The following is a 17,516-nucleotide window of genomic DNA, read 5'->3' on the forward strand; positions in this document are numbered from 1 at the left end:
TCACCCTACGCTGACAAAATGATGCTAATGTGTAGGCCACATACTTGTGACAATAATATAAGAAATGGTAGCCATTGCTACAAATTTTCGGGTTGCATGCACGAAAGCATTTCCCATTATTTACTAAACCTTCCTTGCGGCTCGCTATTTGTTGTTTGTTTGGAGAAATGAGTCGTAATCTGGTTAAAATATAGCTAATTTAATTAACAAAATATTTTTAATATACACTAGTGGACACAGATATGTACTGTATGTGAAGTTCTCACTGAATGTTTGTATTACACTACAATAGTTCGACACAAGAGACATCCACCACACACGTTTCGACTGTCTAAAAAACACACACTCTCTCTGCTCTTCGTGGCGGTTCATGTTCACTTTCTACAAAAAAGGGGGAGAAAAAGGCCACCCTCCGAGAGCGAAGGGAGCCAAGGACACTGACCATAGCTTGACATCTATTCTGTTACAATATAGCTGTTCAGACTAAATATTTCGTAAAAGAAAAAAAATACTCAACATACGCCGCCCACCTTGAAATATCCATATTTCAGCACAAATCCCAGTATCAAAGATCTTAATATTGACAATTGATGAAATAAAAATACTAAAGTTTACAATACTACGCAAATAAATGTTAGAATAAACATACTAAATGATCAATTACTTGTCTTTAGATTGAACTGTTGATGACTCCCTTTTGTCGAAAGGCAATAGGGACAACTTCACTATCGGCCTCTTGTAGAGTCCGTCAGATGCTTTCACTGTCACCGTACGCACGAGATCATCTTTTCCTGGGTGAGTCTCAACGATCCTGCCAAGTTTCCACAGTTGTGGGGGTTGGTTGGTCTTGCGAAGGATCACCATGTCATTTGGTTTGAAGTTGGCAGTTTCTTTGCACCATTTTGGTCTTCGTTGAAGTTGCGACAAATACTCGGAAGACCACCGTCTCCAAAAGTGCTGCGTTAGTTGTTGAGTCAGTTGCCATCTTGTGAGACGATTCACTTTTGTACCTATGAAATCCTCTTGTGGTGGAGCTAACAATGCGTCGCCAGTTAAAAAATGACCGGGTGTGAGGGCCCTAAGATCACTAGGATCAGCTGACATCGGAGTTAGTGATCGCGAGTTGAGATATCCTTCCACCTGTACTAGCACAGTTATCATCTCTTCGTATGTCAGCACTGCATTCTTCAAAATGCGTTTCAGATGATACTTCATAGACTTGATGTTAGATTCCCACAATCCCCCAAAATTAGGTGAGGCTGGAGGGTTGAAATGCCACTGGATTCCAACTGAGCTCAAATAATCACTTGTTGAATTTGAAACTCCTGTTGGCGTCACTATTGTCAAAAGATCCTTCAGCTTACGGTTTGCACCTACAAAGTTTGTTCCAAAGTCACTGTATATGTCTCTTGGCCTTCCTCTACGCGCCACGAAACGTTTAAGCGCAGCGAGAAAGGCTAAAATAGATGCTTCGGTCACTAGTTCAATATGCACGGCCTTTGTACTGAAGCACACAAACAATGCAATATATCCCTTATATGTATTGGTAGACCTCCCCTTAGTGTTCTTTAACAACACTGGACCAGTGTAATCTACCCCACACTGGTTAAACGGCCTACTTGGAGTTACACGTCCAGCGGGCAATTGGCCCAGGAGCTGAGTTGCATTAGCTCGAGAGAATCTGTGGCAGGTTATACACTGTCTCACGATCTGGCGCACTACATCTTTTCCTTTTAGTATGCAGTACTTCTGTCGAAGAACTGACAGAAGTAGCTGTGGACCAGCATGTAAATTTTTTACATGCTCATCACGCACAATGAGTTCGGTTAAACTATGTTTCCGTGGCAGTAGGATAGGATGCTTTTCGTCAAAATCTAATTGTGCCCTTTGCAGCCTTCCTCCTACCCTAAGCAGACCTTTATGGTCTATGAATGGATGCAGACAAAATAATTTACTTTGTGCTGGTACGTCACCGTTTTCCTTAAGACATTTCAGCTCTAGAGAAAATTCCTCCTCTTGTACCAACCGAATCCAGCAAACCAATGCTTCCTCTAACTCACTCGCCGTCAAGGGTCCATGTAGCCTTGCATCAGTTTACTCCTTGAATTATTTATAAATCGTTTGCACCAAGCTATCACACGATTTAATCTTGCTACCAAAGAGTAGTTTGAGAGAAGGCTAATATCTGCCTTGGCGTGCATTGTAGCAACCGACGTCTTTTGTTCAACAATCACTGCATCTGAGGATCATCGTTAACCTCTACAGCTGGCACTGTTTCTGCTGCTAACCACACTGGACCTGTCCACCACAATCGATGATTGATCAGCTCGGAAGGTCTAACACCACGACTTGCACAGTCTGCAGGATTGGTCTCACTGTTCACGTGAGACCACTTGATGTTACTTCTTTGTTGCACTTCGCTTACTCGATATGCCACAAATGTCTTCCACCTACTTGGACATGACGCAATCCAAGCAACTGCTACCGTCGAATCAGAAGAGGCACTCGTGCTGACTATTTTGACCTTATTGGATTGAGACACAAAGTCCATTACTTTCACTAGGAGCACTGCGGCACATAGTTCAAGACGTGGCAGTGTTCGTCTTTTGATAGGGGCCACCTTTGTTTTTGCACTTAGCATGTTCACTGCAATGCTTCCGGCCTTTCGCACACATCTCACAAACACTACAGCAGCATACGCAGTCTCTGACGCGTCACAGAACCCAACGAGATGGACTTTCCTTGTATCGTGTGGAATGGTACATCTTTGGATTCTCACTTCCTGCAGCAGTGGAAGTTCATCGCAATAGTCGTGCCATTGTTTCATGATGTTGCTTGGAAGAGGGTCGTCCCAGCCAATTCCTAGCTTCCAGATCTCCTGCATGAGGAGTTTGGCCTTTATGATAGTAGGAGCTAGCCACCCCAATGGATCAAATAGTTTGGCCAAGTCAGACAATAACTGTCTCTTCGTAACACTATAACGAGTCTTTGGTACGGTGATTTTGAACCAGAATGTATCTTGAGACGGACACCACTGCACTCCTAATGCCTTGATAGCATCATTATCGTCCCAAGGATCTATCGCGTTTGTTTCTCTTAAATGACTTGGAATGGACTCTAAACACTTGGTTCATTACTCGCCCACTTGCGCAATTCAAACCCTCCCTTTTCTAACAGTTGTACTAGTTGTGACTGTAGGTGAATTGCTTCTGTCACCGAGTTACTCCCAGTCAGACAATCATCCATGTAGAAATCGTTAAGCACAACTGGTGATGCTAACGGGAATTTGTGTCCTTCGTCGACGGCCAGCTGCTGGAGACACTTTGTTGCTAAGAATGGTGCACATGCGGTTCCATATGTGACTGTGAGCAACCTGTAGTCTTGAATAGGCTGTTTCGGATCCGATCTCCACACAATGCGTTGAAAGTTTGCGTCTTCTTGCGTCACGCGAATTTGCCTGAACATCATTTTTGCGTCTGCACATAGGGCCACCGGGTGAGTTCGGAAACGCAGCACATTAGACGTGAGTTCCTCTTGCAATCTTGGACCGACCATGAGAGTTTCATTCAGTGACACACCTGTCGTGGTTTTTGCACTAGCATCGAACACTACACGCAGTTTAGTAGTTGTGCTACTCTCTTTTAAAACGGCATGGTGAGGAAGGTAGCAACTTGTTGTTGGAGACACATTGTCTTCACTTGGTGAAATAGGTTCCATGTGACCGAGTTCTAAATATTCTGCCATAAACCTGGAATATTGTTCCTGATAGCCAGGCCACCGTACAAACTTTCTCTCTTGTTGATGGAGTCGTTTTACTGCTATATCACGAGAATAGCCAAGGTGAGAGTGATTAGTCTTAAACGGTAGGCTAACTTCATATCGACCATTAACTCTTCGATTCGTCACTGTAAAATGTTCTTCACATTCCCTTTCTTCTACTGTTAAGGGACGCACAAACGGTACTTCTTCGATCTCCCACAATCGCCTCAATGACACATCTAGATCACAGCTCACATGAAATGCGGACACTACCGATGAACCACTGCAATTCACTTTCCCTGATAACACCCAACCCAGTGCCGTTTCCAATGCGATGGGTGCACCTTGAGGGTCCATGCGTTTGCCTCCTTGGACGAGTAATGGAAACACGTCCGCACTGAGTAGTATGTCCACCCCACTTGTTTTGTAGAACTCCGGATCAGCCAGATCTAAATCCTTGATATGGACCCACTCATTAACCCTAGTAAGCGCCTGTCTGGGCATATCTCCGGTCACTTTTCTCACTACCACTGCTGTTGTTGAATATTCATCGTTATTGTATCTTGACTTAAAAGCAAGATCTACAACTGCACGTGAATTGCATGCATTACTGGAAGCTATTCGCGAAATAGCTATATTTGCACTACGTTTTGGGAGTCCCAGCGCTTGAGCACACCGTTCAGATACAAAACTTACCTCTGATGCACAGTCTAGTAACGCTCGAAAAGACTGAAATTGCCTTCTGTTGTTTCTAACCTTTACCACTGCTGTGGACAGCAACACTTGAGGAAGAACAGTTGTCATTGTTCCCCCAGCAGCTGCTACGTGGGAAGACACATCTTGAGCGCACTGAGAGGAAGAATCACCTTCGGGCTTCCTGTCAAAATGTAGTAACGTATGATGCAACTTTCTACAGCGATGACACCCACCTGATTTACACTGAGCAAGTTTATGTGTTCCTTTTAGGCAATTGAAGCACAAAACCTTACCCTTTACAAAGGAATGTCTGTCGTCTACTGACATTTGAATGAAATCCTTGCATTTATGCAGCGCGTGCTGCAGTCCACACTTAACACATGCCACATCTGCCGAAGCATGATACGCCACTGTCCTGATCTTTCCGGACGAACTTGCCGATTTATGGGTCTGAGGTTTATTTGATTTGCTTGTCGCGGAAGCCGCGAGTGCACGCGATCTCTGGTTGAGAAACTGCGATAAGTCTGCGAAAGTTGGAAGTTCGTTCGAGTTAATTGATAGCTCCCATTGTTCTCGTGAATCACTATCCAGTTTTTCAGTTATGTGGTACACTAGTATAGCATCCCAATGCTCCACAGGAATGTTGAACACTTTCAGAACTCGCACACATTCATTGGTTGTATCCACAAGCCGTCTTAGAGAAGCAGGTGAATCGGCTACTGCATATGGTTGGCGAATCAGCCTTTTTATCGTATCATTTACGAGTTCGCGTTTATTCTAGTACCGAGCATTGATTATTTCCCACGCCTCTGTGTAATTTTGATCGGTCACCGACAATGATTGTACAAGTATTGCCGCTTCGCCACGCAAAGATGCCTTCAAATATTGAAGCTTTTGCGCTCCACTCAATAATGCATTACTGTCCACGGATGCCACGAAAAGATCCCGAAACGACAGCCAATCTTTTAAGGAACCATCAAATGTTGGTAATTCCAACTTCGGTAATCGCACTTCACTCACTTTTGAAGAGGTTACGTTTTCATTTGATGTTGTTGAAACACTTTCTGATTGTTTCATTACCACCAATTTCTCAATTATCGTCCACTCTGTCTTGCATTGTTTCTATTTCTTTGTCATATGTATCAAATGTCTGTTGATCACAAGTTCTTGTAAGATCTAACACAAGCTTTTTACAGTCATCTGCTAGTTGATTTGCCTTCTCTATGTAAGTATTAACTAATGCCTTATTGAAGGACTCACTATTTATTTTATTCTCCAAGCGCGTTATTTCGCGTTTTGTGACAGTTTTAAAAGCAAGTAATTGCTCCATCGTTGGTAACTTTTCACTGCACAGCTAAACAAACAACGAAGGGGGGATGAACGAAACACAGGCAGTTCAGCGGTTGCACAAATTACGCTGTTGTTCTTTACAATTTCACTTTTCCTTTTTATTCGAAACACTACTAAAAAGACAGTACACAGTTCAAAATATTGTTCTGCCTTTAAAGTCCTTACGATTTTTTGTAAGAGCAAAATCCGGCCCAGAGGACCAAATTTTCGGGTTGCATGCACGAAAGCATTTCCCATTATTTACTAAACCTTCGTTGCGGTTCGCTATTTGTTGTTTGTTTGGAGAAATGAGTCGTAAATTTGATGAAAAATTAAAAAAAAACATCCTCCCTCTCTCGGCCGTATATACATAAAATGCAACTGACGGAAAGTTTTATCCCTCAAAAATTCTTTGGTACCAAATCATCTTTCTAGCTTAATTAAGGACTGAGTTATTGATGTTTGTAGTAAAAATTAATGTAATTTACGTCAAAAAACTTAAACTCCAAAGATTGGCTAACTTTGCCCCCTCCCTGCTCCCCCATATAAGCAAGAAGTACAAATACACGATATTACCATGTGGCCTGCTTCATTGCTTCACGTAACAATTTTTATGAATCTATCCCCCAAGAGGGGGAATGGCCCCCAAAAAACTGTTGCAAAAACAAAAAAAAGTCGATATTTACCCCCCCTCCCACATACATAAAATGAACACCAGCAAAGCTGCATCTTTCAGGAATAAATTGGTACCAAAACCATCTTCCAGCCTTAATTTGATTTTTAAAGCCCTGATTTTTAAAGCAGTTGCGTCAATTGGCGTTTAAAGATTAAGAATGCAGACGACCAGTAGAACGCAACACAAAGAAACTAAACTACATATTCTGTGAATGGAGATCGGGAAATTCCCGATTTCTTTCTCCGGAATTGAACATTTGGGCGGATCGAGATTAGGGAAGTTCCCGAAATTTGATCTAGCGGTTGAATATAGATGACAAGCAATATCCTAAGAGTGTAAAAATTTACTATATATGCCAATTTAGATTATTGTTTTAAACAAAATAAACATTTTAAACGTGTTTTTTTTGTTTAAAACAAAGTACTTTGTTTTAAACGTTAGAAACGTTTTAAACAAAAAAACATGTTTTAAACATAAAAAACGTTCTCTTTGTTTTTTTAAAAGGTTTTTTTCAACCCTGCTAAATTAGTGCTGACGATACTGCATAGAAAGAAGATTAGTCCTATATATCTTATCATAAAAATGAGGGTTCTTTTGTTGTCTTTGATGGTGCCGCCATTGAACATTTTTAATATATTTTGGCCTTCTGATAATAGTACTAATTTTCTTTTTATGCTTTATCGACAGCACTAATTTAACATGAACTTTGTGTATAGGTTTCGTCTCGATCGGTTGAGTGGGTGGGGCTAGGGTCACGGCCATGTCTACAAACAAAAAAGTAATGCAAAGCATTTTGTACCCTGCAATATGCCATGTATTAAAATCCGACAGCAGTTTCAGTATCTAACCAGAAATTGCATGTATCTAGCTACTGGAGCTCGAGGTATGAAGAATTGTATTGTGTCTTATACAACCCTGCAAACCACTGAATATCTAAACGGCTTTCGTTAAATCCAAGTTGTAGTACTCACAGTTACATCTATTTGTGTCTATATGATCAGGTTAGTAAAGCTTTCTATATGATAGAGTCAGTAAGTTTTTCTCTGCTCTCCCGTAAAGTTGTGATACGAACTACTACAGGATACAGAACGAATTATAAATTTAACCAAAGTTGTTGTATTACTACACATCTGCTTCCGCCTCTGTCAACTCTGGTCGATCTCGTTGACGTGACATGTTTGCTTTTTTATACCTCTTTCTTCGTTTACTGAACTAAACAGTAACTAATCTCAATTATATTACTGCGCACGCCTCGTAGATAAATATTTCTGATGCCAATAGTTTCCGTTTTGTCCAAGGAATGTTCTTTTTCTTATTCCCAGCATTACTCTTTTATTATATTGTATGAAGAGCATGTAGGTCTAAATACCTCATGTATTACATATTATGTAGGTTTAACTCTTCCAGCAAAGAAGTAACAAATGATCATAGTATACAACCCACGGAAATGATAGCTGTTAATACAGTGGTCGTAATCCCTAACGACACAATGGGTGAGTTGTGCCCACCCCGCTGGTCTAGTGGCTAGGACGTGCGCCTTTGTGTGCGGGACCTCGGGTTCGATTCCCGGTGGGAGAGCCTTTGTGATTTTTAACTGTCCTCGATGTTTCTGTGTTCGTGTCCCTGTCGTTATAAGTTATTAGGAAAAGCAAGTTAAACGAGTGAAGCAAGTAAAATTAGCAATAAGTAAATTACTGAAACACCTTCGGTGAGTCAGTTTAAAAAAAAGTGGACAAAGCACTGGCTTTTTATGCCTTCCATGCAAGTTAGAATCTAGCTTGGCTTGACTTTTTATCCATTCGAGAGAAAGTATTGTTTCTTTTTGCTACATGTAGTCACTCTTTTCGAATTTTTCATCGTCCTTCACTGTTAAAGTAACTGTGTATTCTTATTCTTTCTACGAATGATGGATCTTCTCTTTGGCTTCATGTCAAACATGCACACGTAATGAAAAGACGCTGTTGATAATAATAATAATAATAATAATAATAATAATAATAATAATAATATGAAATATTGCTAGGTAACTTGTGCGTATATTTCGCACAATATAATTTTATATTATCATGTGGAAATAAGTAAGGCTGGCTGGCGCCCCTCCTATATTTTTTTCAATGCGCCTTATGGGTCCACGGTGTCTAACGTTGATCCCATCCCACTATCACCTCCTGTTCTCTCGATATAAGTTATTGACATTTTGACTAAAGAGGGCTTTGCCGTGGCCACATTACAATGCCTCTTCGTTCTTTTTGCATTGAAATCGATAAAGGTCTGCGCGGATGCGGATATCCGCATCAAAATGGGTATTAGCGGATATATATCTCTTTTCTGTGTGGATAGCGGATAAAGTTGCGGATAATGTTTCCTACATTTTTTTCTACCTAAAAGAATGCTGTGAATTTTCTGATAATGGTGGAAAGAGCACTAGAACCGTTCGTTTTGAATTAAAAGTTTTAAAACCACTTGAAAAATACTAAAATCAAAATGCAAGTGTGTTTGAAGCTTGTGACTCAGTGACAGCAAAAGGACAAAAAAAAAAATGACACGAGAGAGAGTTGTCCTTTTATTGCTGTTTTCAATATTTAGCAGCCGTTTTGTAGGTGAATGACATCTCTGACCTAAACAGAAAGAAACGTCAGGCCCCATCGCTACTCCTCAAATACCGCTATTTGTTGTAAAGAAAAGAAAAATAATTGCCGCCAAAGCCCCTCCGATAAAGCTGAAAATTTTCAGACCATTCGCCTTGAAGAGGAAGAAATGTCTTCAAATAAAGTTTTTCTAGCCTGAAAGGTCAGGAACCAAAACCCTAATTTAAAACACCGCATCCCCTTCCATAAACTGAAAACTGGTCAGCAGAATTATCTTTGCCTTTTGTGACAAACTGGAGAAGCGCGTAGGTCACCGAAATAGTAAACAAATCGTACGCTCATCTTTCTCTCTCCCTCTCTCGTAAAAAGAGAAAAAATCTTCACTGTTTCCTGTAGCAGATACTGAATGCACATTTGCGACCCCACAGATTTCTCCCTTCGGAGAGGTGCCACGGACATGAATGAACATTCCGAGGGATTGGAGTTTTATAACAGCAATTGTTTCTCTCTCTTTTTTTCTTCTTGTGTGTATGTTTATATGTATGAATGTTCTGGGCCTCTGGTAAAGAAAGAAAGAACAACCAATGCCTTGTTTCTCCTACCCTAAATGTGTTCAACAATGAGTGGGGGCTGCAAAGAAAAGCAGTAAATTCTAAACTTCCTCTATTGCCTCTTCCCAAAATTAACGGTATATGCTTCCTATATGTATTCCAAGTTATTTTCACTTCTAGTTTCAGTAAAAGCGTGGTCGTGAAAGCTTGAGTTGATTTTGAGTTTAACGTTCCGTTCAGCAGCGTGGCTATATGAGACGTGGACCTACTGATTAACGTGGAATCCGAACCACATGAGCTCCCGCCGGGAATCGAACTCGGGTCTCCCACGGCAAAGGTGCATACGCTAACCGCTTAGCCACGAATGAGCTTGATCGTGAAAGCATGCATTGTACTGCGTTGTTAGTTTTTTTACTTATTTTTTTAAATTTAGTGCAATTACTGATGCTAGTGTCAGTTTGGGATATGTGGATGTGTTTGCGGTCCTGTGATTAATTTTTATTTCTTCATAACGATTCTTTCTATTTCGCCTTTGTGTTTAGAACAAATGCCCCCTTTTTTATGAGTAATGATGAAGTTTAAAAACTTAGTGACGTGCTCTAAAATTAGTCGATTGAGCGGATATTACCTACGTGGCACTATTTTGGTCCGATGTCTGCATTTGAAGATCTTGGGTAAGTACATAAATCATTCATTAATTTCAATTGTATCTGCACAGTTTATATTGCATTTTATTTATCGTAGTTGGCATTTGATCACGAGGAACCTGATATAATATATTATTTCGTTTAATTCAGAAAACTACGTGCATTATAGAATATGTAAGTTGTATATATTTGCTACCTCATTATCTGCGGATGCGAGTGCGGATAGAAATGTTGCGGATGCGGGTGCGGATAGAAATGTTGCGGATGCGGGTGCGGATAGAGATGCTGCGGATGCGGTGCAGATGCGATATTTTGTATCCGCGCAGACCTCTAGAAATCGATTATTTTTCTGAGTACTATGAGTGCATACTGTCCAAAGTTCCTCCCATCAGTCTACCATTTTCCGTTCTCTCGCTATAAATTGCTAATATTTTGTTTGTACGGGAGATATGGAGTTTCAATCATTACTTTTGATGAAGAATTGAGGAAGATATTGCGTTGCCACAAACAACACCTATTATTATTATTATTATTATTATTATTATTATTATTATTATTATTATTATTATTATTAATATTATACTTACCACTAATGTTGCCTACCACTATTTGCAATGCAATGTGTTACTAAAATGCAAATCAAACAACACTCCTCGCCATTCACGTTTCCGAACTCGAAATACATGATTTGCAGTTCTCTGTGTTAGGGTAAAGCACATTTATTATATCATTCTTTCAAATAACACGTTTTACAAGTTATTTCACTCTCAATGTGTAACTTCATATCATCACTAACAATCGTCTTCTTCCGATAAGAAAATATCCCCCCCTGCAAATGTGACCTTATTTAGGTGATTAATCGGGTCCAATATTTCTATAAAAGAGGATAAGTCCCTGCACACAAATATTTCAGTAAAAGAGTTAAAGTCACTCAAACATTGTGAATAACCTATTATGGGCGAAATTTTGTTCCGTTGGAACTTTAAGAGTTTGAAGGGCCGCCATTTTGAACATTTTCATCTGATTATTCTGGCTAACGAACTCGTTCAAGATATTTCAACAATTAATGTTTGTGCCAAGTTTGGTCTCAATCCAATGAAAATTATGGTGGTTATGGCATTCACAAATAGCGTTATATATATACACAGATAGATAGATAGACACACAGAGAGAGACAGAGAGAGAGAGAGAGAGAAAGTGTCTCGCATCCTTCTCCCTTCTCGCACCTGTGCTGCGTCACAGCTAAACCGGGCTTGTTTGCAAAACTTAAACACAAGCCTAACTTAAAGACAAGCCTTCCAGTACTCTACGTAGAAATCGTGGTCGAGAGGTTTAAGGCATGTAGTGATTGTATTTCTGATAACCATGAGTATGGGTTTCAAACCCCTCCACTTCCATGTTTTTTATATTTTTTGCTAATTGCTGCTTTTTTTTACTAATTACAAATGGCGTTTACATTCAAAATAAGAGGAATTTCGGTGGCATTTGTTCGGGTATTCCTCTCTTTCGAAATGAATTCAAGAATAAAAGCAATACGCAAAGACGAAAAGTATTATCAGTACTAAACATTACCAAGAATAATTGCTACGAATTACTAAATACGACCTCTTTTACAATCTCTCATGAGCTGTATGCATTATTAACAAAATTTTTTAAAAACCTCTTTGCAGGGGATTCGACTTGGCGTCCTTTGCATTTGTAACCCAGGACCTTAACCACTACACCAAGATCATGGCTTGGTGAATGTTTAGTTGTCGGCGTATTTGTTTTATTTGTATTTTATGTTTCCACTTCAAAAATTTTTACTCTTTTTTCTACGTTTATAGCTGTTTCTGGCTTTCTCTTTCGGTGTCGTCCTTTATTTACACTATGCACTATTCGTATTCACAGCTTGTGTCCCTCTGCAATGTCTTATTCAGATTAGACTTTTCTTCTTACTCCTCAGTGAACATTTGATTGATTTAATTCTCATACTCTCCATGGATGGAGCGCAGGAATGCCAGACTCAAAAAACAGATGTACATTTACTTTCCTGAGAGACTGTACATATTATATAAGTTCTATTTTGTGTCTCTCAGTACAGTAAATCAACTATTGAGTTTCTGGGAATCTATTTCTATTGTTTTGTTGTAGGTGAGGAAAATGTTTACCTGCGGAGCCTTCTTCTCCGAGGCTGTTTTTTTAACTGTGGCAGCTTTCATCAACAACCCTATTGGATTCATCTGTTGTGTCACTGTTACTGTTGGGATTGGAGGATTCGCGGCGGCTGGACACAAGTAGGTAAGGGTTTGGTTCACCTGGATGGGCTACATTTTATCATGTATTTCAATCTTCAATAAGAGAGCAAAAAGTCTTGCTTGTGCTCATCAACTGATAAAATGTGGCCCATCCAGGTGAACCAAACCCAGTAGGTAATATAGATATACACGTAGGTACAGCCCAGTGGCAGTTCTACTTTCCTTATCTCCAACGATGTGGAAAAGCATGAGAAAAGATACTCCAAGAACTCATTTCTGAGTGCTGTTTGTTCCGCAACAGAATACCAGTAAAAGTTAAGAGGACGCTCAATTTAGTATAATTGAGTATCATTCTATTAGAAAAAAAAGTGAACTTGTCTCGTGGCAACAAAATTGAGTTAACTTAGAGTTTAACGTCCCGTTCAGCAGCGAGGCTATATGAGACGTGGACCTATGGATTAACGTGGAATCCGAACCACATGGGCTCCCGCCGGGAATCGAACTCAGGTCTCCCACGCCACCAACAAAATTGAATGTTATATAGCAAGAAGTACTGTACACAGAGTCAGTGCTGCATAATGCTGTATTAGCATATGTGATTATTTGAGATCAGATGTTAGGCAAAATGCCTGCAGATACTTTCAATTTAATGCAAGTATCTTATTTTGGAAACATGTAAGATCTACGGACATGTAGCAACCACATGCCATGATTATTAGTAGTTATGTGTTAGGGCAAACTCAGTACTACGTAAGAAGCAGTAGAACGTCAGTGTGCACTGAACTGAGGAGACGGTGATATTCAGGCCCGTATTTGGGTAAGTGCTATTCTGTACTCGAGCACATGGCGGCAAAATTTTGGAATTCTCTTAAGATTCACAATAAAGTAATATTAAAACTAGTAACCCACGGAGTCCCGCACAAGTGCGAGAAAATATATTAATATGTTTAATTCGCTCTAATTACAGTAGTTACTAATTAGCTAGCTTATCAGATTATTTTTAAAAAGTCATCCTCTCCCACCCCTACCCGAAGGGGTGAGGATGAACTTGAACATCATGAAAACTGATACCGTTAAACTCAGCGATCTCGAAAACTATGAATTCAACCCTAATATATGTCGTTTTCGATTACTTTTAAAATCTTACCCCCTCCCTAGGGAGTGAAGTATGATCTTGAAGTTGAAGTGGATTAAAACTGTCACTATTCATCTCAGCGACTCCCAAAACAATGAATTCAACCCTAATATTGGTCGTTTTCGATTATTTTTAAAATGCCTCCATCTTATTCTTAGGGGGACTTTGCACTCCCATATCTCAGCTCAGGTGTGACCTAAGGACCTGCAAAAGTCCATTTGGATCATTTCTCTGAGAGCTTTAAAACATATTAAAATTAATGTTTCTATATATTGTGATTCTGGGGTTGAAAAACTACAGACAGACAGCTTATTGTATTAATAATATAGATGCTATTAAACCATTACTGATGGTGAATAATGTAAACAATTATTTTTCTTACTAGTTATCAGTGATACTGGTGCGGGGAGCGGAAAATTATTTAGAGCACAGGGGCGCACAATATATAAATACGGATCTGGTGATAGTGTGAAATAGGCGATCACTCATCATTCTGATTTTCAAACAGGGCAAATTGTTGGCGCTTGATTGAATGGTGAAAGAGAGAAGAAAATGGCAAGTGTCGAAAGTTTGTTGTGAGAGAGAGTGTCCAAGGTGATGACGACCTGAAAAAGTCATAGTAAAACTACTGTGCTATTGTGGTGCATCAAGGTAAGGTCAAGGAACTCTAGCAGAATTGTTCCAAACTCCAGTCATCTCTACGGATGAACAGATCGAGAAAGAAGAGAAATTTCCGAGATGGACAATAGGATAATGCAAATGTGTGTGACGCTTAGAGATCTACAAATTATGCCAAGACGATTTAGCATCCTCTTCGGAAGTGCAACGAAGTTAAGAAAAAGTGCCTAAGATATAGTTGCCTAGATTTACAGAAAACTTATTTGAATGTTTACCTCTTCACGATCTTTTTGTGGCATCAATACACTATAATAGATTATATGGTGCACAGAAATTACAGTATCTGGAAACAAACCTGAAGGAAGAACTAGCCCAACTACTTCAGACACGTGGGACATTTTGAAGGCGTGGAATTGTGAACTCCATTTTGAAACATTTAATCACACTATCAGTCATTCATCAAAATTCAGCAGTGACATTGCCCAAGTTAATCAACACCATTATGGGATGTACTAAATTCTTAAAAGTGCTTGAGCAATCAGTGCAGAACTGGGAAGCTCTCTTAGTTTATCAGACGGCGGATAAACTAGACAGTGAATGGCGAAGATAGTGGGAGTTTTCGTTCAATAACAATGAGCAGCCATCTTTTGACAAGTTGGCGGCATTTCTCGACAACAGAGAGCGCGCCGTATCTATGTTAACCAATGGCAAGTTGTATCAGCCGGTGCATAGTGAGCTAGTGAAAAACTGCGAGAAAAGGCTAGCATTCTCTAACCTGTGACAACAGCACAATGGAAGCAAAATTTTTTGTGAGCTATACAACTATAATGATCCCCTCTATAAGCGATCCGAATTTGTGATCCAATGAGTGGCAGATCGTATTGCTTTTATGAAAGAAACTTGGGTTTCAATTGCTTGCGCAATCTTGCCGGAACGATACTTGTTCATCCGGTAATTGCCGCAAGTGTAACAAGAAAACATCACACGATGTTACATTTCGAGCATAGTGATTTAACTTCGAACTCAACGTCATCGACAAAGGAACCATGTATTGTGTCATACTTGATTCTGAAGCAAATGTGCTGCATGTCCTGTTGTGCCCTGCTATTGTGAAAGTGAATGGAAGAAATTGTGTGCTTTATCCATTCAAAGCTTTGTTAGGCTCTGCGTAAGGGAGGGCTTTGTAATCGAAATCGCACTGCAAAAGCTCGCACACAAAAGCTCGCACTGCAAAAGCTCAAATCCTCAATGATCATTTCAGGTATAATGAGAGTTAGCATAGGAACTACCTGTACATTGTTGAACTTACAATTTCAACCTTTAAGTGTTTTAATTGGATTTTAAAACAACAGCGATTGTAGTGCCAAAAGTGATGCCAAATCTCCCAAAACCAACTCCATCCTAATGCTCAGTGGCCGCATTTAATATGATTGAAACTAGCGGATCAAATCTTCAGTAATTTGGACTCATTGATATTCTGGGTGTACCCATTGCTAATGCTGAATAGAAAGCGTACAAGACCACCTGGGACACTCTTGCCTTAAGGTTAATTGACTCATAATGTGCTGTTCCCATGCCATGCCGTGGTTCACAAAGTATCTTTACAGACTTTGATATTGAAAATTCATGGGGTTGACTTTTTTAAATTCACATATGCCTGTCCCGTTCCCTTGCCTCGGCAAGCCGTCTTGAAGAGAAACAAGCCCGGTCGTGGCTTGTCAGTCACACTTCTTCGGCTTTCTCCAGAGCACGTGAGGCTACACGAAGTTGACCAGATCCAAGAGAAATGGTATAGAAAGTAGTAGCGGCAAAGCATGGTATGTGTGAATGGTCGTGGTCGTGGTACGGATGAAGCATGGCAAGGGAACGGAATGGAAACGGTGTACTATGTGTCAAACTGCTCTAGGTTTGATGATCTCGGGTAGTGTAGGCTGCAACATTTATGTCATATCTAGTTTCATGTGAGCTGGGCAACAAGGAAGCAAATGGGGACACCCAAACGAGTTCGACTGTTAGGTGTTTACTTAAACATGTTTACTAAAGCAAATTATGAATGCCTAATTGAACAATTAAAGGTGCATGTTCTTCATACGTTAAGAATATCAGCATCTCAAGTCAACAATTTCCCGATTGGTTTGACGCAGCTTTTCACTTTTCCCTATCCTTATTTGGTCCGTATATTTCAATTTGGGCTTCCTATAGATAATTTTCCTTCTGCAATTCTTTCCATAGCTACTAACGAGGGGAGAATAGGGTTGTATGAACCGGAAATTTGAATGTTGTAAAAAAAATCCCTTTTATAAAAGCAGAATTGTTGAAAATTCTGCAACATATTTTTATTCATGTTTGATCGTGAGTTTATATGTCAATTTCAGACCTCTAACTTAAGCGAATCGAATACTCACAACAACCCTTTATGAGCCGAAGTTTTGAGAACTAAAACACGTTTTCGATTAATTTCAATTAGGAATGTATTATACTAGATTTCTTGCTTCTAACTTAAACAATACTCACGTAATAATTTTCTGTATGAAGATTTGAGAATTTGAATATTATAGAAAACGTTCCCTTTCCTCATTAGAAGCGGAATTGTCGAAAGGAAACACGTATTCTCTAATTTTTAATTAAGAGTTCAAATATCGAATTCGATATCTCTAACTTGAGGGAGTCCTCACATTTGGCAGTTTCACAAAAAAAAAAAAGAGTCCAAAATTTGTAAGGTAGAAATTGACTCCTGTTCCCCATTTAAGAGCGAAACTTTTCAAAAATGCTGAAACACATTTTAAGTTATTTTGGCATTTGTGCCGTATCGCCGGACCACTTTGAAAATTAAAAAAAACCCAACAAAATGCGTTGCATTATTTTATATTTCGTTGGATTGCATTAAGTTACGTTAGATTACGTTACATTAGGCGTGCAGTATTATTTTCAGTATTACATGGTATAAGTATTAGTAGTAGTAGAAGCAGGAGTAAGAGTAGTAATAGTAGTAGTAGGAACGGGTTAGAAGCCCGGCATGGGTTGGTTGGGTTCTGTCCTCGACATGAAATTGGCAAATTAAAGACTTGCCAATTTTTTTTCCTGTACATTTTACAATTTATGGATCCGTATAATAAAACAAGTGTACCTCTCCGCGAAATAGTCCATCCGCCTCCACATACAGTGCCGCTAACAACAAAAACAAACAACAAATACAACCACTTTCTTAACTTTTACTATTCCCCTTACCTACCTTGTACTCATTCTTCCTCACAAACTTAAATAAATTCTCCAATTGACC

At 39.6% G+C, this 17,516-nt stretch overlaps 1 protein-coding gene across 1 annotated transcript in view; it reads left to right on the forward strand.

Annotated features, from left to right (window-relative positions):
* The window catches only part of LOC145684923 (sialin-like), a 270,897-nt gene that overhangs the window by 173,971 nt on the left and 79,410 nt on the right, over window positions 1–17,516 (forward strand). Inside the window, exon 9 of the mRNA XM_081757275.1 lies at window positions 12,380–12,522. Coding sequence (XP_081613401.1) covers window positions 12,380–12,522 — 143 coding nt within the window. The remainder of the gene's footprint in view (window positions 1–12,379; window positions 12,523–17,516) is intronic.

Source organism: Thermobia domestica, chromosome 5, assembly GCF_964235325.1.
Source record: "Thermobia domestica chromosome 5, izTheDome1.hap1.1, whole genome shotgun sequence".
NCBI lineage: Eukaryota > Metazoa > Arthropoda > Insecta > Zygentoma > Lepismatidae > Thermobia > Thermobia domestica.